Source organism: Pleurodeles waltl, chromosome 3_1, assembly GCF_031143425.1.
Source record: "Pleurodeles waltl isolate 20211129_DDA chromosome 3_1, aPleWal1.hap1.20221129, whole genome shotgun sequence".
Classification (NCBI taxonomy): Eukaryota; Metazoa; Chordata; class Amphibia; order Caudata; family Salamandridae; genus Pleurodeles; species Pleurodeles waltl.
Window position 1 is genome coordinate 1,038,283,938 of NC_090440.1, and position 22,992 is coordinate 1,038,306,929.

Consider the following 22,992-nt stretch of genomic DNA (forward strand, 5'->3'; position numbering starts at 1 on the left):
GGAAGGAGGATAGGCTAGTAACACAGGTAAGGGCCTATCAGAAGGAGTCTCTGATGTCACCTGCTGGCCCTGGCCAGTCAGAGCAGTCCAGTGTGCCAGCACACCTCTGAATCCAAGATGGCAGAGGTCTGGGGCACGCTGGAGGAGCTCTGGGCACCTCCCCTGGGAGGTGCAGGTCAGGGGAGTGGTCACTCCCCTTTCCTTTGTCCAGTTTCGCGCCAGAACAGGGCTGGGGGATCCCTGAACTGGTGTAGACTGGCTTATGCAGAGATGGGCACCATCTGTGCCCATCAAAGCATTTCCAGAGGCTGGGGGAACACCCTCTCTCTGAGGAAGTCCTTTGTTCTGCCTTCCTGGGCCAGGCCTGGCTGGACCCCAGGAGGGCAGAAACCTGTCTGAGGGGTTAGCAGCAGCTGCAGTGAAACCCTGGGAAAGGTCGTTTGGCAGTACCCGGGTTCTGTGCTAGAGACCCGGGGGATCATGGTATTGTCCCTCCAATGCCAGAATGGCATTGGCGTGACAATTCCATGATCCTAGACATATTACATGGCCATGTTTGGAGTTACCATTGTGACGCTGTACATAGGTAGAGACCTATGCACAGTGCACGCGTGTAATGGTGTCCCCGCACTCACAAATCCGGGGAATTTGCCCTGAACAATGTGGGGGCACCTTGGCTAGTGCCAGGGTGCCCACACACTAAGTAACTTTGCACCCAACCTTCACCAGGTGAAGGTTAGACATATAGGTGACTTATAAGTTACTTAAGTGCAGTGGTAAATGGCTGTGAAATAACGTGGACGTTATTTCAATCCGGCTGCACTGGCAGGCCTGTGTAAGAATTGTCAGATCTCCCTATGGGTGGGAAAAGAAATGCTGCAGCCCATAGGGATCTTCTGGAACCCCAATACCCTGGGTACCTCAGTACCATATACTAGGGAATTATAACGGTGTTCCTGTATGCCAATGTGAATTGGTGAAATTGGTCACTAGCCTGTTAGTGACAATTTGGAAAGCAGAGAGAGCATAACCACTGAGGTTCTGGTTAGCAGAGCCTCAGTGAGACAGTTAGTCATCACACAGGGAACACATACAGGGCACACTTATGAGCACTGGGGCCCTGGCTAGCAGGGTCCCAGTGACACATAGACTATAACAGCATATATAAAGTGAAATATGGGGGTAACATGCCAGGCAAGATGGTACTTTCCTACACCATCCAAATACCCACATACCATATTTCAAACCCAAACGGGACCAGGTTGGGCAACGGTTACACTCCTCCTTATTACCCGAGGGTATCCTCATCGACCCAACTGATGTCTAGACTCTGTCCACCACCTGTTGGGCCTGAAAGAGGCCATCGCTCCCTAAGGAGTAGCCTTTTTTACTCCCCTGCTATTCCGCTGCCCGTTAACCAATGGCTCCCCCTCACACAAGAAAAATGTGCTCAATATACCCTTCTCCAGCATGACCTTCACACAATAGTCGATATTTTCCCTGACCGACATGTGCATGCTGATGACACCCTTTTCCAGCACGCTACATACATGCACCATTTCATATTATGAAGACTACAAAACACCCTGCATTCTTGGCATACCCTCATACCTCTGGCACCGGATGAGTTCCCGCCCCTCACACTTATCTCTGAGGAGGACAGCAGTCACTTGACTTCCAGGTTATACCACACATGCCTGCCTTTAAAGCCTGATTTCACTAAATGTATGACAGAGGCCTGGAGCACGGATCTTGGCTATCCTATACCTGACAAGGTCTGGGCTTTTTGCTGCTCCCAAATTAAATTACTGTCTAACAATCATAGGCATAAACGTTTACATTTTAAGTTTTTACACAGAGCATACATCTCCCCCACAAATATTGTCAGATTTGACCATGCACGCTCTTCACACTGCCTGAAACGCCAAACTCCTAATGCTGATTTTGCACATCTTATCTGGTTGTGCCTCACCATGAGCAGCTATTGAATTGCCATTTTCTCCCTCCTTACCACAATGTCAGGTGTCACGATACAGCCCGATACAGCAATGGCTCTTCTGAGGTACACCCATGACCTCCCTTAGACTGTCCACTGATTTATCTCCATAGCACTCCTGCTCGCCAAATGAGAAATCACTCACCAATGGGGAAGCAGATGCTCTCCCACAGATGCAGCCTGGCTTAAATCCATGCCCTACTGCGATAAGATCAGCAATGACTATGCACAACTCCATCCCCCCATGTCTAGGCCTAGAGATATTTGGTAACCCCTCCACACTTATTTTCCTTCAGTAGTCATACGATACAGACTGAAGTCCTCATTCTCCATACCACATACTCATTCCCTACACCCCATTGCATGCTCCTCACACACCATAACTGATGTGATATATCCCACCGAACATTAACATTCCTGCCACCCCCTCCCCGCTCACTGTCATGCTACTTTTTTCCCCTGTCACTTAGATAATTGTCTGGATTTGTATAATGCTAACGCACTGGAACTCTAATATCTCTGGCAATGTGTTCGGTATGTTTGTAGTTATTGTTGGAAAACTTAATAAACAAATCTCTTCGCCAGTTTTTCAAAATTACATAACTGGTTTTACCCATAATCCAAACTCCTCTCTCTCCTGGCTCATGCCAATGCCAGCCCATTGTGACTCCAGAGGATCAAAATAAATTTTGATCTATTCTTGGCCATGTGCTCCCAACACCTCTTTCCTCTGTTGAGAGGAGCCTCTATGTTTACAGAGGCCCTTTTTTCTCAATGGAAAGTGGTGCCATAGAACCTATTGACAGGCAGTACCAATCCTGGAGAGACTACTAAGTCTGTAACAAGGGAAATCCTTGTAGTGGCATGACTGGTCACCTCTCACGGGAGGAGCGGAGGTATGAAAAGAAGCAATTATATGCTAGCTACAGGATGCTTAACTGAAGGGAATGGATTGCGCCATTATTTCAGACTTAAAAACCAGGAATGAGGTAACCAAACTGTCACTTTTACAGTGTAGACTATAAAAAGTGTGTGTTGTTAAATGTTTTATCCTTATTTACTTATTTGCTTCAAAATTTGCATTTGATCTTTTCCCAACAAGAGGTAGTGAAAAAATAGCTTTTAAATTGAAAGTGACACTTCTAAAGATTGGAGCTATTTGCGCAAATATGGCTCTTGGGCTACTAGTCTGCAAGTAGGCATACTTTTTTACTTTACAGATATGCACAGTAAGCAGCTGCACTCAACATTTAAATCACCTTTACCACTGAATTACAGAGTGGTGACTCTGTCATTTTAAAATGTCTAAATGGCACTGAATTTAAGTATGCATGTATGTCTGGGTATTTGTAGAGCATGATCCTAGCTAAGAGCAGAAGGCTTTGCAACATAGGCAGGAGACGAGGGATAAGAGTTGTGATAGTTTATAATGAGTCGGAATGTTTGTGAATCATGCCTCGAGGTATAATGCTCCTTAAACAGCTGTGTTTTAAGAATTCTGGCTTCTTTTGTGGAGGTGCATAGTTTTTTTTCTCAGCCAGCTAGGGATTGTTTCTGGTGGCCTTATGAGTGATGCAGTTGATTTTGAAGAAAATGCGGGTTTGGATTTAGAACAAGAAAAATTGCTGTAAGGTTGCATAGCTATGTCTGACCTTCTTGCAGTCTCTGACGATATGTGCTAAAGTCTTTAGGATGGCTTTCAATTGGGGCACCATGTGTGAAGGGACTGTAGAGCAAGACATTGCTTCAGTCAGGATGCAAGAGGAATAAAGCTTGGCCTGTTCTGAAATAGGTTTCACTTAATTCAGGACTGAAAGCTACTCTATGCTGACTTGGTATTATTTGTGTTCTTTGAAGGTTAAGTAGGTGTTGGTGGTGAAACTAAGTGATTTTGTGTTAGATGTCAACTGGAGAGAGAAACTGTCCAATTTAATTTCAGTGAGCCAGTATTTATTTTGCAATTGTTATTTTTCTTAAATACTCTTTATTATTTTACATCAAAATGCAGAAGAAATTAGGGAGGGAGAAAAGGAAAACAGAGTGTTGGTGCCATTACCTTATTGTAAAATTCTTCATTTGGTTTTTTACCAAATATACGTCATAAGTCTGTATTAGTGGAGTAATTCCACCACAGTCTCAACATGTTGTTGTTTTTTCTATAGCAACCCTTTGATGTATATAGAAATGATTTTGTTTTGGCACAGTAGCCCATTCCATGTGTCTAATCTACCAAGGAGGGGGCCATAGTCGATCTCCAATAGTGAGAAAAATCCCACCGCGCAATGAGTAGACTCTTGGCAACTAGGAGTCTAGTAGCTTGCATGCCCTTCCCAATTATCCATCAAACACAATAGTATCATTTTAGGCTCTGATGTGATCTGTCTTCCCAGGACCCAGGTCAGGGTGCTGCACCTGCGTGCCCCTTATTGCTGTATAATTAGGCATTCCCACACCATATGCTAGAAGGTGCCAGTCCAATCTTACATCTAAGTCAGTAGGGATCAAGGCCATGTTTCATTTTACTTAATTTGGTGGGGCTATAAAATACCCGGGGGGCAACATACTGGACCAATCTTTGCCTTAGGGGCAGCACAGAGACATGGCTAACGCTTCGGAGTGTGCTGTACATTTTAGAAAGGCCTTTCTCTCCTAGCTCTGCCATTGTTATTCTCGCCTCGAGTCGGTTGATATTTGGTAGGGCCTTCAGCCCTTTCAATAAACCTTCTATTGTTTGTTGCTGATGGAGAACAGTAGCAACTCAGTTTAAAGTCAGACTGAGTTTTAAATAGTCACTAGACAGCCAGTTCTGAGTGGTATATCAGCCTCTGAATGTAATGAGTATCAGCGCTTTACATGTCCTTTTTAAATTGATACCTTGACTGGACCGATAAGAGACGCTCCTTTCTGATATAACAGTTGAGAAAGTTGTCCCTGCTATTTATTATTTGGAATTGTTTTTTTCTGCTAGCACCATCTGAGCACGTTAACTTACAAAAAGCTCGAAAACGCCAATTAATTGTAAAAGGGATAATTCAAGCAAAGGGAAGAGACATGCAGTTTGAAAAAGTTTAGAAGGCCCCAACTGTCCATAGGACAATATTCCAATTGTACAGGGTCTACAAACAAAACATAAAAATAGGGGAAACAATGAAAAAATGTCATTTTTACACTTGACAAGTGAGCAAAATAGTGAGAAGGCAGTCCTTTAAGCAGCTTGTATACTACTTTACTTTGAAAGTGAATCAAGGGGAAGAGGTATTTAATACTGAAAAAACAACTAGTTTGTAGCGAGAGAACAGAAAAGTACAGCAAACACACAATACCTCAGTTTATAGTGGAATGCAGGGTTGAGAGACAGCTGAAGATGTGGGAAGGTAATAGACTGAACATGTATAACGATGCAGAAAATGTCCGAGTTGGCTTGCAATAGCAAAAGCATTACAGAAAGATATGTCTTTATAATTATTTCCACCGCCATCGCGAACAGGTAAGCAGTGGTTTTACACTGGTAATTGGATGTTTGCACAATAAATCTGTATTCCTGAAAGGGTTTTTTGAACTTCATTTCGAGTTTCCTCTAAAATCGGACGGGGCCAGTAGTGCAGTAACTGGCACTATCGGAATTATGAAATCTGATGAAGACTCCGAATCTTTTGAATTTCATCCAGAGTTTTGGCTACTGGGATTTTAGCTGCGGAAAATAGCCAAAATCTCCGTGAAAGTACAGGGGAAAAGGAGGAATTACAGGTGGATTCAGAGCCGGAATTACAGATCCACCAATAATTCCTCATTTCTTAGTGGACCCTCAAATTCCAATTTATAGTAAGCTACATTTTCCCTGAGAGTTACTGGTAAACTCTGTATTGGTGACTCTAGGGTTGGGGGAAATCTACCCCATTTACAATGCCACTTATTATGAGGGCCATTGTGTGTTAAATGATAGTAGGCAGGGGTTATTTACAATTGTATAACACCACAAATGAAAGGGCATACAAAATGTTCAGCATAACATACATTAATTTTTAATACGTTTTCATACCTACTAGATTTGCTAATATAAACCATTTTGCAGCTATCTCACATATCACATATTTTCATCAATGGCTGCACTGTCTATTGACTTTGGGCCCGATGTAGAAAGTCACAAACTGGTTTGCGCCAGAGAAAACTAGGGATGTAGCTTCATGGGGTGTTTGGGGTGTTACACCCACCTAATAAATGTATTCTCCAGTAAACAGCTGGGTACAGGTGCTTTAAGTCGGGTGTGGTGAGGAGTTTGTTGGATTTCACCACACACAGACACAAGGGCACACACACACACACACACTATCATCTCTTTTTAAAGGTCTTGTTGGGTTTTAGGTACCCCTAATAATTCACACTCCTCTCCCTCTCCAATGCTCCTTAAGCCTCGTAATGCCTTGATTCTCATACAGTGTATTTTAAGTAGTGTGATTGTTGGAAAAGCTGGGCAATCCCCCCTCCCCCAGCATTACTGACCAAGCTACACCCCTAGTGAAAACATCAAGATCCTATGTACAAAGGCCAAAAATAACAGAATTTCAAAAATTGCATAGCCAATGGACCAATTTGCGTGGAAGTAATTTTGTCCTAACTGCTTACCCCAAACAGAGAGTCACAAATGATAGTAAAAAAGATTCACAATTTGCGAAAGTCATAAGATTTGCATTTTACACTTGTTAATTGATATCAATAGGAAGGAGGTGGTAACTTTGTGCAAAGTACATACACAGTCCGGAATGCAGCAGCTTTTTCCTACATGGGTGCAACGCATGTAGTGTTAAGGAGAATAAAGATTTTTAGAGCATCGCAGAGGAGGAGTCAAGAGAAGATGCTGGGGAACAGAGGGACACTCTGATCAGACAGAGTCGGAGATTTGTGGAAAGTACTGGTTTAGCACACTTTATACTAGAGCTCATGCAGAAACTGCACCATGGGCTAGGCATCAGCACATGTCAGGCTATGGCAACACATGGGAGGCCTTGTGCTCGGGGTGCCACCTTGCCTCTTGTAGTTATTAAGCACTGCAGCAGGTGTCGTTCCCCAGAGTACCTTGCCAACGAAATTGTATAGCTTTCTGGAAGGCATGTTAAGAAGAATAAACAGAGCATTCTTCAAAACTCCTCAGTATATGCACGATGTTGCAGTGCATTTTTACATTACGCACATTCTCACCAAGACATAGGCTGTGTTGATGGGACATATATTCCTGATCTGTCCTACATCCGCGAGTGAGTATCTGTACAGGAACTGTAAGAATCAGCAAAGCCTAAACATACAGCTGGAATGCAATGCAGGCTATTTCAATTACGGATACTGCGGCAAGTTATTCAGGTAACTACAACTTATACCTGTATATAAATTACAATTACAATATTCAGGTACTGTGGACTGAGCAAATACCTTGCACAAAAAGAGCATGGGTGTCTATTAGAAAAACGGCATTTACACGATTGTTAATAAATATCTGTCATGCCAAAATGGACATGTATTACATAAATGTCTCAACAGTAGCAGCTGTTGGTACACATCCCATCCACCTCTGCCTCTGTGCACTGTGTACCTCAATGCCTAGTCCCCGAGTGAAAAAATACAGAACACTGCACGCAGACAAAACAGCTCAGTTGCATAGCGCACATTTGGCTTACTCCAAGAGAGATTCAGATGTCTAGGAGTAGTCATGCCTTGCGGTATAATCTAGAGACCTCATATAAAACCATAGCCTGCTGGTACTCTCATCACATCAAAGAGTAAAGCTCTAAACCTCAAGCAAATTGCATGGGGACCTTCTCATTCCACCAGACACATGCTGGATGTCACCTTCTCCCCTCTTGGAAACCCCTTAGTGACTAGTAACTTCCCAATAATCTGAAGTGGCCATCATGTCACTACCTTTAAGATCAGTCTTTCATCCAGTAGGAAAAACACTCAAATAGAAACTACAAAAATAAAAACACATACAGATAGTGAAAGAAACTAGACCTCCTGCCATTGAGTGCCTAAATCTCAAAATCCCCAAAAAACAAGTAACTGTTGGATGTATTTGCCTTTGCAACTTGCTTTTTGCTTGTTTGGGCAACCCAATACCATTGATGACCTCAAGCAAGCATACCCTCAAGAGAGGGGTGACCTGCAACGTGACAAGATCAAGAAAATGAAAAAAAAAAGAGCTATGCATCAAATAACAGAGATGGTGGAAATCTCATTTCATCGCCTAAACGTGCATACAGTGGTCACCATGTTGAGAATAAAACGTGGTGAAGGGGTCTTTCATTCTTCACTGCAAGGTAAAGCAGATAAGGATTGGGATTAAATCAATAGTTCGCAAAGTGTGCCTAGGCACGGAGATAGAGTTCTTGATCTGGAGCTTCTAGACCCCCACAATAAAATGGCAGTGTCATATTTCCTATCATGGATTGTTTGCCCACTCAAGCCAGCTCAATTAGCTGTGTACGGATCAGGAAAAAAGGACTTGGTGAGTGCCAATGGGACGTTTATGAACAGATGGAGTAGTTTGGTAAGCATTACCATCTTAATGAGTCTTTTGTGGATGGCTAGTGAGAGTGATAGAAATACCCATCGACTTATCTACTTGGTGATCTTATGGGTCGTTACTCCATACTTTTCTTTAATGGCAATAGCCATGTTATAGTGTATCCAAACACCCAGGTATTAAAGTGAGTCAGTTAACAGCTTAAATGCAAATCCAACACAAATCTGACCGTTGCATCCATGAGTGGGAAAATCTGTGATTTACTCCAGTTTAGACTAATTCCAGGCATACCCTCAAACCTCATTTACTCTCGTAGATTGGATCGCATCGAGACTCACTATAGGGTTCCTGATGTATAGAGGCATATTGTCTGCACATAAAGATATTAAAGTGGGCCACTGTGACTCTTTTTGTAGGAAAGATGAAAACAATTTTAATCCACTCTATGAATGTGTGAGGCAAACCCATTCTAAGTATTATAGTGAAGAGGTTTTCTCATTCCAGGAAGCAAACTGCATAAGAAGTTTCTAAAAACACAGTGACCACATTCAAATCTGGGTATAAATGATTCATAAGGCCAAACAGAGTTCAGACGTTGTGAGCTGTTGACTGGCCTGGAACGAATCAGACAGATTTCACTGTGCCAAATGCCACACCAATATGCCATTAACTTTGCCTGTATCTTGGCATCATGGTTGAGTAAGGAAAACAGTTAGTAGGATTTGCAATGTTGTTCCAGTTTCCGCAACAATAAAATTATTGCCTGTGTTGGTGGAAGTTTATGCTTCTTGTGTGCCTCTTTGAATAATACAGGTAAGTGGGGGCAACAGCTCTGCATAAAATTTGTAAAACTCAACAGACAGCCCATCAGTATTGCATGAGGGAAGTCTGTGGACTACCTCCTTTATTCTGTCTAAAGTAAATGGCTACTCGAGGAACTGGATTTTCGCATCTCTAAGCTAGCCTATAGCTGTGTCATTTAAGTTTTCTGCTATCTGGGCCTCAGACTGCGATCCCCTAGAAGAGTATAACTTAGTTCTAATGACCTGCAGGATCTGGGAGCCTGCTTGACAGAAAGTTCCTTCCAAATCCTGTATGTCTGCGACATTAATGGTTGTCCATTGGTGTTTAATCATCGCTGTTAGCGGTCTCCCGGGGCATCCCTTTCTCCATACTACCTACCCTCAGAATCTACACTCTCTCACACCCACTTCAGAATATTCAGAGACTATGCCACTGTTGAGGGCCTGCATCTGGTCATGGTTAGCAGGATTCAGTGGGGGCATCTCCTTCTTCATACTGCTGCGCCCTTGCATTTTTACCTCAGAATTTACACTCTCTCTCAACCACCTTAGAAAATTCGGAGAGCTTGCCTCTGATTGGGGCCTGCATTCTGTAATGGTTAGTGAAGTTCAGGGTCAAGTCCAGCACCTTTAATCCTTGTTCTAAGCGTGATAAGTATGCACACAAAGTTTAAGGAGTCCGCTATGTTTGGCAATGCATCTGCCTAAATGGTCGACTTGAAAACTTGCTTTTCCACACCCAAAGTGTCCACCGACCCAAGTTGAAATGAACATATTTTGTGATATCTGCCCATATTTCATTATGAAAACATCTGTTTTGGTGAGCCTCAGCATTTAATCTCCTCTTTCCCCTAACTAATGTCATTCCTGGGACTCGTAACCCATCATTACAGAGGAGTGATAGGAAAGCGTGCATGCTGAGGGAAGGATGCGTCTTATTATGGGTAGAGTGCAGGGATTATAAAGGAGAGTTTCACCCTCTCCGTGTATCCCTTTAGCCCCGAAAAGGGGACTGACTAGGCATTGGCTAAACAAACGTAATTGTTCTCTGAAGCAAAGCTGCAACCCTTTATAAAGCATTCATGTTCATGTAGGATCAACCTTGGAGCTTGATTACATAATTAAAAACTCAAAATAGGACATCAAGTTTAAATTTAGTAGCTTCTAAAAAGCCAAAACTTGTATTTGTATGTCAAATCGCAATTTTTTTATGCGAGTTTGATGATTGCTGTTGAAGAACGAATTTAATTTGAAAGTGACAAAAGAGGAATGGTTACAAAAGTCTCTTTACCTTTTAATTGGATACCATTTGCAAAGTAGTTCAATTGGCTACATGGCAGTCATTCAAACTGAGGGTTTTATGTGCAATATATAAATACTTCAAAGAGACATTACTTTAACAATCAAATATCCCTAAAGCCGAAGAGTATTTTTTCTTCATCTAGAGTTAATTTAGAATCAACAATGTCCCCGATTGGGGGAGGGGGGGGGGAATTCCCGAACAAAAGAACAGTTTTTAGGGTTGATCGCAAAGCACTCTGTCCCTGGTGTAATCCCTCTATGGGCTTGTAACCACACCCATGTCACTCCCATCAGTTTAGTTGGATCGTGGGCTTGCCTTTTAAAATTCGCTTGATTTCATTAGTGAAAAGCATGCATACATCATGCCTTTTCCGGTGTTCAGCCGTTCTAGAGCAGACGGACCAACTACTGAAAACATACGAGGCTCGATGCTTTCTGTATGGTTTCTGGACTACTTTTTCTCTATATTTGGCAGCGTGATCTCGATGGACAGTAGTAGAGCGATTTGCATGACATCGACACTGTTATATGGATATTTGCACTTTTGCCGGTTTCATGGATAAGGAATGGTTTCTTACCTGTAACTCCAGTTCTCTCGTAGGGGTATTTCCATGATAGTCATAAGCACTGAATAGTTCCGCGCGCCTGCGGGGACCCCGGAGCACTGGTGTGAAGTATATTCTTAAGTGCAAATACCAACCCTTTGAAAAAAAGGTTTGTCAAAAAACACTTAAGAATAACACTGTGCAGCCTATGTGAACAGCTACACAGTCCAAATTGTTAAAATAAAAAACAGTTATAGTGTAAATTCACGTTTAAACATCTATTTATTTTATAAATATATTAACAAATACATTCTCATATTTTATTTACACCTCTCATGAGAATAAAACAATGCAGGGCAGTGTAGCCCATAGGCTGCCATTATACAGAATGAAAATAGAGCTGTGCCTTTAAGAAAGTAAAGTCTTCCTGTTTCCCATCATGCACAGCAAAAGGCAGTTGCCTCAGTTCTTTTTTGGAGGCTTGTAACCCGACATGAAGAAACAAAACATTTGTTAGAGTACCAACCTCGATAATATTCATGTTCTATGTCAACTCCACCGGGGAGGAGGGAGGGTTGCTTATGACTATCATGGAAATACCCCTACGAGAGAACTGGAGTTACAGGTAAGAAACCATTCCTTCTCTCGTAGGGGATTTCCATGTATAGTCATAAGCACTGAATAGAGTAGCAAACCCATCCCCATAACCGCGGTGGAGTAGACAGAAGAATACTGAGAAACCATGAATCATGCAAATAAATTCTTGAGCAAGGCCTGTCCAACCTGCGCATCTGCCCTAGCGTCTGTGTCAAGGCAGTAATGCTTAGTAAAGGTATGGACCGACTTCCAAGTGGCAGCCTTGCATATTTCTGCCAAAGGGACATTTCTCATCAAGGCTGCAGTAGCTGCCTTCCCTCTAGTAGAGTGGGCTTTTGGCCTACCACCAAGGGATTTGTTTGCTAACTGATAACATAACATTATACATGAAACAATCCACCTGGATAAAGATTGTTTAGACGTGCCCAACCCTGTTCTAACTGGGCCATAGTTAATAAAAAGCTGTTGTGATTTCCGTAAGCTTTTTGTCCTGTCCAAGTAAAATTTCAAGACTCTCTTTACATCCAGAGAGTGCAGAGTTCTCTCAGCAGGAGTAGTTGGATTTTGAAAGAAAGTCGGTAATGAAATTGTTTGGTTCACATGGAAGTCGGAGACTACCTTAGGTAAAAATTTTGGATGAGTTCTCATTACCACTTTAGCAGAATGAAAAACCGTGTAGGGTTCTTGAGCGCAAAGGGCCTGGATTTCGCTGACCCTACGCGCTGAAGTGATTGCCACTAGAAAAGCAGTTTTCCATGTGAGATGCTGAAGTGATGCCTTATGTATTGGCTCGAATGGAGGTAGCATCAGACGCGATAGGACAACATTCAGTTCCCATGGAGGAGATGGTCTTCTAATGGGAGGAAAAACCTTTTTTAAACCCTCCAGGAAGTCCTTAATAACTGGGATTCGAAAAAAGGAAGTTTGTGAGGGGCTCTTTCTGTATGCTGTTAGAGCCGCCAAATGTACCTTTATTGATGACAATTGTAAGCCCGATTTTGCCAAACTTAACAAGTATGGCAGAATAGACTCCTCTCCGCAGGATATCGGGTCAATGTTGTTGTCTAAGCACCACACGCAGAATCTCTTCCACTTGCTTGCATAAGTGGATCGTGTGGAAGGGCGCTTTGCTTCTTTCAGGATTTCCATACAATCCTGAGGTAAGTTCAAGTGTCCATATTGCACTAGCTCAGGAGCCATGCTGCCAAACTCAACGATGAGAGGTTGGGATGGGACATCTGCCCTCTGAACTTCGTGAGCAGGTCCGGGCGATACGGGAGCCTGATGTGTGGTTTGAGTGACCGGTGAAGAAGGTCTGGGAACCACCATTGGAGTGGCCATTCCGGAGCAATCAGGATCATTTTGGACTGAGCATTGGATAACTTCTGGAGGACCGCCGGAATCAGGGGAAGCGGCGGAAAGGCGTAAAGAAATGCTCCTGACCAGCTTATCCACAGGGCATTCCCCAGTGTCCCTGGATGGTAATATCTGGAGGCGAAGTTTTGGCATTTTTTGTTTTCTGGGGTTGCGAATAGATCTATAGAGGGGGTACCCCATAGTGCGAAAATGGAATGAACGACGTCGTCGTGTAGAACCTACTCGTGGTTCTCGTCCATTACGCGGCTGAGAGCATCCGCTTGAACATTCTGGATGCCCGGCAGGTGAGTTGCTACTAGCGACATGTTCCTGGCTAGAAGCCAATGCCAGATTGTCTGAGCCTCTCTGGATAAAATCCTGGACCTGGTGCCTCCTTGTTTGTTTACGTAGTACATAGTGGCCACGTTGTCCGTCTGGAGAAGGAGAGTTTCCGCTCTCATAGAGGGAAGGAAAGCTTTGAGCGCAAGGTGGACTGCGCGAAGCTCCAGCAGGTTGATATGATAGAGACTCTCTTTCTGTGACCACTTGCCTTGGACTCGAAGATGTTCCATGTGCGCTCCCCATCCGAGCAGTGATGCATCTGTTACGATGGTTTGAGCTGGAGGCCGATGTTGGAACGGAATCCCCACCAAGAGATTGTCGGGTAGACACCACCACTTGAGGGACTGTAGGGCGTGGGGAGAAAGGAGGACTTTGCTCTCCCATTCGTTCATTAGTTGACTCCATTGATCCTCCAGGTTTTCCTGTAATGGTCTCATATGGAGGCGAGCATTGGGAACGAGATGGATACAAGACGCCATCGAGCCCAGTAGAGAAGCTATTACTCTTGCAGTGGTCTGTGGAGTCTCTTGCAGTTGTTTGCACTTTTGGAGGATTCCGATGTTGTATAACCCCTTCTAGGCCTCTTTGATTGTCGTCTCGACGTCGACACACTCCTCGACGTCGAAGAACGGTGACGGCGACCTCTGGACGTCGATTCCTCTCGCCGTGGAGAACCCCTCGACGACGACCCTCGACGTTGTTGTGGTGAAGGCGAATGTCTCCGACGGCGAGTACTCTCTCTCGACGTCGATCGTCCTCGCCGTGTCGACGGCGAGCCTGACTCGGATCTCCTCGACGTGGAACGTCCTCGCCGTGTCGACGGCGACCCAGATCCTTTCGACGTCGTGTGTCCACGTCGTCTCGACGGCGAAATGGTTGTCGACGGTGAACTATGTCTTTTCCTCGCCGGCGAACCACTCCTCGACTTCAAACATGTTGGCGCCGTTCCCTGTTTCGACGTCGACGCCCTCGACGTCGTCGGAGACCTGTGCCGTTTTTCAGCAGGTCTGGTAGAAGTTATAGAGGAAACAGATTGAGCCCTGGTAGAAGCCTGACCTTCTCCTCGCTCTGTGGTGGAATGGACACTTTTTCTTCTGTCCTCTCTCGCCTGAAGTCGGATTTTCTCCTTATCACGAAGAGTTCTTCTGGAGAAGGTTTTACAGATGTCACACGACTCTGGTTTGTGGCTGGATGGAAGACAAATTTTGCAGACCCTATGTGGATCTGTTTTAGCCTTTTTTCTGCCACAAGAAGGACAGTTGTCAAAAAGTGAAGGCATTTCTAAACTAGAAAAAACTCAAAATTCTGTCAGAATTTAACAGAAACTAGTAGGAAATGATCACTCAATGTTAAAAACGTCGAGTGAAATTGAAATTCAAAAAGATTTTAAATGAATTTCTGTCACAAAAAACTTTGTGAGGTAGAGCTCAATGCTTCAGGGTCCTGTCAGAAGGAGCCGGAAAAAAGAACTGAGGCAACTGCCTTTTGCTGTGCATGATGGGAAACAGGAAGACTTTACTTTCTTAAAGGCACAGCTCTATTTTCATTCTGTATAATGGCAGCCTATGGGCTACACTGCCCTGCATTGTTTTATTCTCATGAGAGATGTAAATAAAATATGAGAATGTATTTGTTAATATATTTATAAAATAAATAGATATTTAAACGTGAATTTACACTATAACTGTTTTTTCTTTTAACAATTTGGCCTGTGTAGCTGTTCACATAGGCTGCACAGTGTTATTCTTAAGTGTTTTTTGACAAACCTTTTTTTCAAAGGGTTGGTATTTGCACTTAAGAATATACTTCACACAGGCGCGCGGAACTATTCAGTGCTTATGACTATACATGGAAATCCCCTACGAGAGAATTGCACTTTAGCCGATACGTTCCACTGCAAGCAAACTTCTGTTTTCTTTTGTGTGTCTGCTTTGTGCTGATGCCAGCCGTCGGGTCCCTTATGTGAAACTTTTACTTTTCAGTTTATGTGCCAAGAAAAGTCCGGTTAGTTATGTGAAACTGTTTTACTTTTCATTTTCAATTTATGTAACTAGAAAAGTCTGGTTAGGAGTTTACAATGCTAATGGCTCTAACTCGAGCAAACACAAGACCTATTGCATTGTAAATGCTTGTTGACTTTGCCATTACCATCTGTACAGCACTTAAACCTGCGAACAGCATTAAACGCTGCATGTAGCATAAGAAACGTTAAGGCAAACAGTTAGACCACAAATAACAAAATAGGTATTTTTGAAACCTTAAAATGATAACTGGGAAGAACTGAAAAACTTTTAATCGAAGCAAGACACACTAGACTGTACCTGAAGTTGGTTGAACAGTAAAGGCTTGATGAGGCTGAACAAAAGTGATGCAGAATTCAAAATCTATTGGGCAGCTGCACTGTAAAGGGACGACATATTTCTTGCTGAAAAAAATCAAAAAGAAAAAGCACAAGTTTTTATTCCATATTACTGTTTAAAAATAGAAATTCATACAATTGTAAAAATAAATAATTGGAGTGTTTAGGATCCTCAAGAGTCTCATTCACAAAGTTATTGTTGGCTGCAAACATACAGTTACGGCTGAAATACCTCATTTATGCCCGACAGGAGTTCACAAAAGAGTTTTGAAAGTACCTGTAAATAGATTTCCGACTGAGGAGAAATGCACTGCAGGACATCCCACTCAGGGGTGAGAAGTGAGAGTTGCATAGCATTGTTTTCTTGTAAGTTTTTGAACGCCCACATTCATTTATGTTTGTGGACATTAACGACTCTGATCCGCCACTCTCCGCCCTGGAAAAGGTCAGAAAGTTACTCGGGCCAAGAGTTGTGAGAACGTATATTCCTGAATGGGAAGGGGGGCATATCACCCATATATTTGGCGGGGGCAATGGAAGGGCTTTCTCCTGGAGAACCTGCTAACCCTATGAAAAAAAACAAGTTTGCACAGTAGGCTCCAATCCTCTAGTGCTGAACTCTGCCATGACACAAGGAAAATAGGAGCACCAGGAGATGTCAAATGACATTCCTAGACAGCCCAGGCCTTTCCGTCACTTTCTTCAGATTGCGGCCAGCTGATTCTCCATATGGGGCAGGTCTTGCGTGCCGGGGACCTGCTCTATGTGGCCTCTGATACCCCGCTAACGCCACCAGCAGGCCTCATTTGGCCCTAGCAGTGCCGCTGCTCCAGCCGCAATCCTGTCAGCAGCAGCGGTGCGCCGATCTCCAATTTAGCAGGCACCTGGGGGCTCACATACAAGCCAGGGAGTGTTCCTGCAAATTTGTGCAGGAGGGTGGTTGCAGGATGTTTCAGCATTTACTTACGGTCGGGCTGGGAGCCTGAGAAACGATGTCCCTCCAGCCATCTTTCTAGGCCAGGCCCCGGCTTGTTAATCTCAGTTACCTTTAGTTAAGGACAGGTGGGATGAATTAAAGGAGGAGTGCATAGTTGCAGAAATGAGTGTGATAAACTGAAGTGTCTGTCTTGAGAAGAGTAGGTAGAGCAATGTTTGGCTGATGAATTGTTGGGTGAGGTCATTGCATTTGTGGAAACAGAGTGGCAGGAGGTGCTTACTGTAGAAGAGCAGAGCTACAAGAATGTGGTTAGGGAACTGACATGATAAGATGGCATTTTTTGGAGGAGAGAGTTGGTGGTGCCGAAGGGACAGAGGAAAAGGATACTGGGCATGCACATGAGGGCCGCATAGGCATGAGTGCGATGAAGGGAATGGTATGGGCTGATTTTTGATGGCCATGTCAAGACAATGATGTTGAGACAATGCTAAGACAGTGTATTCCATGTGCCAAGAGTGACAAGACTCAGAAGACCACTACTTGTCCATCTGAGGATGTGGCAAGGCCAAGAGGTAGAGGAAAAATCAGCCATGGATATAACTGGTCCTTTACTTACCAAGGTACAGAAAATGTATGCATTGGTTGTAATTGATTATTTTTTATGTTCCCCTGAATTAAAGTTTTTGTCACATGTAGAGACAAGGGTTGTCATAGAGTTCTTGGAAGAATTATTTGCAAGAGAGGGAGTTCCAGAGGAAATGGTTATTGATGCAGTGCAGTTGGTATCACAAGACAACAAATATTTAGGAAGAGACTCCGGTGGGAATGTCGAACATTTTGATCTATTATTCACCAAAGCTGTGGTTTGGTTGAGCGTTGAAACAGAGAATCTGCAGCTGGTTCTGAGTGTGAGGGAAAACTGAAGGACAACAGTAAGGTAATTCTTGTAGGTGTTCCACGCCAAATGTGTTCACGGGGCAAACGCCATAAAAGCTGATGCAGAGAAGAGGCGTTCCCTTCAAGTTGAAACCAAGTAGGATGTTTGCGGAGAAGAAGAAAGATGACAGTAGCATTGCCCAAATGTGTGTTTGTTAGTTTAAAACAAAGAATTATGCACAAGGTTGAGGCTTTAAAGTTGGCGACTGGGCTGGAACCAAGTTGGGTCAGAAGGTCAAAAAAGGACGGGTTCGGCTCGGTGCTTTTGGTAAGAATTGTAAAGTATGTGGTTGCGTTATCTGGTGGCAATGTCTGGAATATCTGGAATGCTAAGTAGGTGGTGCGTGTATCTGATGTTGTGTTAGGAAGTCAGCAAAGGATATGAGGAAGGGAGCATGCCTGCATCCAAGGCAAGAAGAAAAATGATGTACGGGGAAAAAAGGATTAAAAAGTTACCAAAAACAGTTAACAGACTAAGGGCCACAAAAACATTTAGAGATTTGTTAAGCAAACGATTAGCAAATGCAAAAGGATCATATCGGGGAGTATGATTTTCCTCAATTAAAGCTCAACTGCAAAATTTCAATTGTGAACCAAATTAAAAAGGAATCACTACAAAGGAAGAAAATTTGATTACCAAACTGCAATTCATAAATGCAATATATGAAACATTCGCAAATTTAGCAGAATAATGTTATTCCACTCAAAGTACCACCCAGGAGAAGCAGATAGCAAGCACATGAAAACTATCAAAGGTGGACCATAAAACAAATGTGTTTCTCCAAACTTGTTTCCTTTTAGGCAATAACATGCTGAATGAGCACAGCACAGGAGAAGAAATGAGAGAATAATTCTAGAGTTCGGGTGACAACATTTTATCAGAGGACGTATATCTAAAGTATAGGTTGAGTGGGTATGCACTTTTCGACTTCAACTGATTTAGACACTTTATTAAGGAGGAAAACACACTGAAGTAGGACCATTCCTAAAAATGTGCAGATTCTATGCATACTGCATGGTTTGGATTCGGGAAGTTACCAAATAGGAGTTGTCACAGCAGGTGGGTTGTCACTTAGAGTTTCAACCAGAATTTTCCAAACTTTCCTCGATGCTAAGTTATTAAAATTCAATTTGCACATAAACTTTCGCAAGTTCAGCAAACCGTATTTTTTCAAGATTGTTCAGTTTCCTCAGTTTATACAGTATGTAGATGGCAGATATGTTCGTTTATGCCCACCTGCTGCAACAGAGGTTTTGTACCATAATCTTAACCACCATTACTCACTGAATATTCAGGTTATTTTCAATGCAAAGTGCATTATTACCACACTTGTGGCACTTTATCTTGGGAGGACACAACTCTTAAATGTTTAGAGGCTGTGGCCCCTACAATAGTTTAGGACAGAGGTTCTTAACTTGTCTTCTGGGGACCCCTGGTGCTCCTCAATGCCTAATCTGGGTCCGCGGCTGCTTAGAAAATAAAGTAATAATAAGCAGATGAATAAAGTGCATATGAATAAAGAAGCAACATGAAAGTTGAACATTTTAAACCTTTCTGTAAATGTGAGAATTTAGAAACTGGAGGCCATACATTTAATTGGTGTCCTCAGATTGGTTCCTGTGAGCAGGACAAGTGCATCAAATAGAATACAGCAAGGCAATGGGTGGTGATTAGTGACCATTTTCCCCAGAGCATTTCACTTAACCTTACTACCAAAGATATGCCCATTTCGACCTTAAAGGGAACTTCCCATGTAGTAGATAATATTGAGATTGCTAGTACTCATGGATACTCTTTAAGCTGGTCCAAAATTGATCCCAACATATTTCTAGAATGGTTGAAAATGGGGCATATGGAGGCTTTTAAGGTCTGTCTGGATGATGCTTTTGACCCTGTAATAATTCTAGGATCCTTTCAGTCCATTGCTGGAGGGGTTAGGCGTGGTTTATTGGATGACAGGAAGTGTGCTGTATGTAAATAGAAGGGATGAACGAGTTACTTACCTTCGGTAACAACTTTTCTGGTGGATACATTAGCTACCTGTGGATTCCTCACCTAATGAATACTCCCATGGCGCCAGCATTCAACGGAAATCTTCTTCCTAGCTTCTGCACGTCGACGAGGACGTCACATTAGCCCACGCGACGCCGTCTGACGTCATACAGGCAATAAGAGGTCCTCGCCGACGTGCCGACGTCAGTACCAACATTTTTTACGTGCATGAGAACAATAACCCTATGCAATGAAAGATCAAGGCAACATCTCATACCATTGTAAAGTACACAACATTGCAATAAAATGGCTATAGATTTAATATAACTTTCTTTCCTCTTTTTTTTTTTTTTTTTTTAAAACAAAACATTTATACATATATATATACCAAATATGAATATATACATATACAAGTATCCATATATACAAAATCTATTGCAGTCCTATAGACCAAGAGGAGCACACTTAAGAATTACTTGGTGAGACCAAAGAGGCAACGGGGAGGCGGGTGGGACCGTGAGGAATCCACAGGTAGCTAATGTATCCACCAGAAAAGTTGTTACCGAAGGTAAGTAACTCGTTCTTCTGATGGATACAACTACCTGTGGATTCCTCACCTAATGAATAGAGTCCCAAAGCAGTACCACGCCCGGTGGTGGGTGCCTAAATGGTCAAACCAAGAAATCCTGCAGCACTGACCGTGCAAAATGGCCGTCCCTTCTGACCTCAGAGTCCAAGCAGTAGTGCTTCACAAAAGTGTGAAGGGACGACCAAGTAGCGGCCTTGCAGATGTCGACCACAGGAACACCCCTAGCCAAAGCCGAAGTGGCCGACTTAGCCCTGGTGGAATGAGCTCTAATACCATCAGGAGGATCCTTCTTTGCTAAAGAGTAACAGATTTTAATGCAAAGAACAACCCACCTGGAGAGTGTTCTCTTGTGGACTGCCTTTCCTCTCCTCTTGCCCACGTATCCGATAAACAGCTGATCCTCCAGCCTGAAATCCTTCATTCTGTCAATGTAGAAGCTTAACGCCCTCTTTGGGTCTAAGCGATGTAGTCTTTCTTCCTCCTTTGAAGGATGAGGCGGAGGATAGAACGTGGACAAAGTGATTGTCTGGGCCAAATGGAAGGGTGAAACAACCTTCGGAAGGAAAGCAGCCTTGGTCCTCAACACCACCTTATCCGCATAAAACGTTGTATAAGGGGGTTTTACTGATAAAGCCTGCAACTCACTCACTCTCCTTGCAGATGTTATGGCCACCAGGAAAACTGTTTTAATAACTAAGTACCTTAAGGGGCAAGAATGCATAGGCTCAAAAGGGGACCCCATAAGGAAAGTCAGGACCAAGGACAAATCCCATTGAGGCATAACGAATGGTTTTGGAGGATATTTATTTAGAAGACCCTTCAAGAATCTAAGAACAATAGGGGACTTAAACAGCGATGGATGGTCTGGCAGACAAATGAAGGCTGACAAGGCAGACAAGTAACCTTTAATAGTAGCCACTGCACAACCTTTCTGCGCTAGAGACAAAGCAAAAGATAAAACATCTGACAAATGAGCACGTAAGGGATCAATCTGTCTCTCTCCACACCATACCACAAATTTAGACCACCTATTAGCGTAGATAGTTTTAGTGGAGTGTCGCCTGGCCGCTAAGATAACATCCATTACATCAGGCGGGAGAGAGAAGGAAGTCTGGTTGCCCCGTTCAATCTCCAGGCATGAAGGTGCAGGCTCTGGAGGTTGGGGTGTAAAACCTGCCCCTGCGACTGCAAGAGGAGGTCTGCCCTGAGAGGGAGACGGAGCGGAGGGCACATTGAGAGTTGGAGAAGATCGGAATACCACACCCTCCTTGGCCAATCCAGAGCTATTAAAATTACTAGGGCCCGGTCTTGGCAAATTTTCCTCAATGCTCGAGGAATCAAGGGTATGGGGGGAAATGCGTAAAGCAACTGGTCGCACCAGTTTCTCTGAAACGCGTCCCCCAAAGCCCCCTGCACCGGATACTGGAGACTGCAGTATAACGGACAATGTGCGTTCTCCCGAGTGGCAAACAGATCTATCCGAGGAAACCCCCACATCTGGAAGATCAAACGAACTTGATCTGGATGGAGACGCCACTCGTGGTCGGCCAAGAAATGGCGACTGAGACTGTCCGCATGTACATTCAAGACTCCGGCCAGATGATTCGCTACCAAGCAAATCTGATGGTCCTTTGCCCAGGACCATAGTCGAAGAGCTTCTCTGCAGAGAAGGTACGACCCTACTCCACCCTGTTTGTTTATATACCACATCGCGGTAGTATTGTCCGTTAGGACCTGAACCGACTGACCGCGAAGGGATGGGAGGAAGGCCTTGAGAGCCAGACGTACAGCCCGCAACTCCAACAGATTGATATGAAAAATCTCTTCCTCTGGAGACCAAAGCCCTTTGATCTCCAGATCCCCCAGATGAGCTCCCCATCCTAGAGTGGAAGCATCCGTTATGACCGTGGTCACTGGTGGTGACTGCGCGAACGGCTTCCCTTGTGAAAGATTGTTGCCCGCAAGCCACCACTTCAAGTCCGCAGCAGCATCTCTGGAGATTTCGACAGAACCTTCGAGATCTCCTTTGTGTTGAGACCACTGCCTTCGGAGGCACCACTGAAGAGCCCTCATGTGCCAGCGAGCATGCGTGACCAACAGTATGCAGGAGGCAAACAGACCGAGTAGACGAAGGACCTTGAGGACTGGAACGACCGCTCCATTTCGAAACATTGGAACCAACTCCTGAATATCTTGAATCCGCTGAGGCGGAGGAAAGGCTCGATTCAATGTTGTATCCAGCACTGCCCCTATGAACAGGAGACGTTGAGAGGGCTCCAGGTGAGATTTGGGCACGTTCACCGAAAAGCCCAGGTCGAACAACAACTGGGTTGTTGACTGCAGATGATACGACACAAGCTCCGGGGACTTGGCTTTGATCAACCAGTCGTCCAAGTAAGGGAATACTGCTATCCCCTTCCTTCTGAGCTCTGCCGCAACCACTGACATCACCTTTGTGAAGACTCGGGGTGCTGAAGTAAGACCGAACGGGAGGACCGCAAACTGATAGTGCTGCGACCCCACCACAAACCGGAGATACCTCCTGTGCGACTTGAGTATCGGGATATGAAAATAAGCATCCTGCAAGTCAACAGACACCACCCAATCTCCATTGTTCAACGCCAAAAGCACCTGAGCTAGGGTCAGCATCTTGAACTTTTCCTGTTTGAGGAACCAATTCAAGATCCTCAGGTCCAGGATTGGCCTCAACCGACCATCCTTCT

At 43.9% G+C, this 22,992-nt stretch overlaps 1 protein-coding gene across 2 annotated transcripts in view; it reads right to left on the minus strand.

The window, feature by feature from the left end:
* CFAP221 (cilia and flagella associated protein 221) overlaps positions 1–22,992 on the minus strand; it is an 827,291-nt gene that overhangs the window by 590,812 nt on the left and 213,487 nt on the right. For both annotated transcript variants that reach the window (XM_069224324.1, XM_069224325.1), the window contains exon 7: positions 15,777–15,880. In XM_069224324.1, the coding sequence (XP_069080425.1) occupies positions 15,777–15,880 (104 nt within the window). The remainder of the gene's footprint in view (positions 1–15,776; positions 15,881–22,992) is intronic.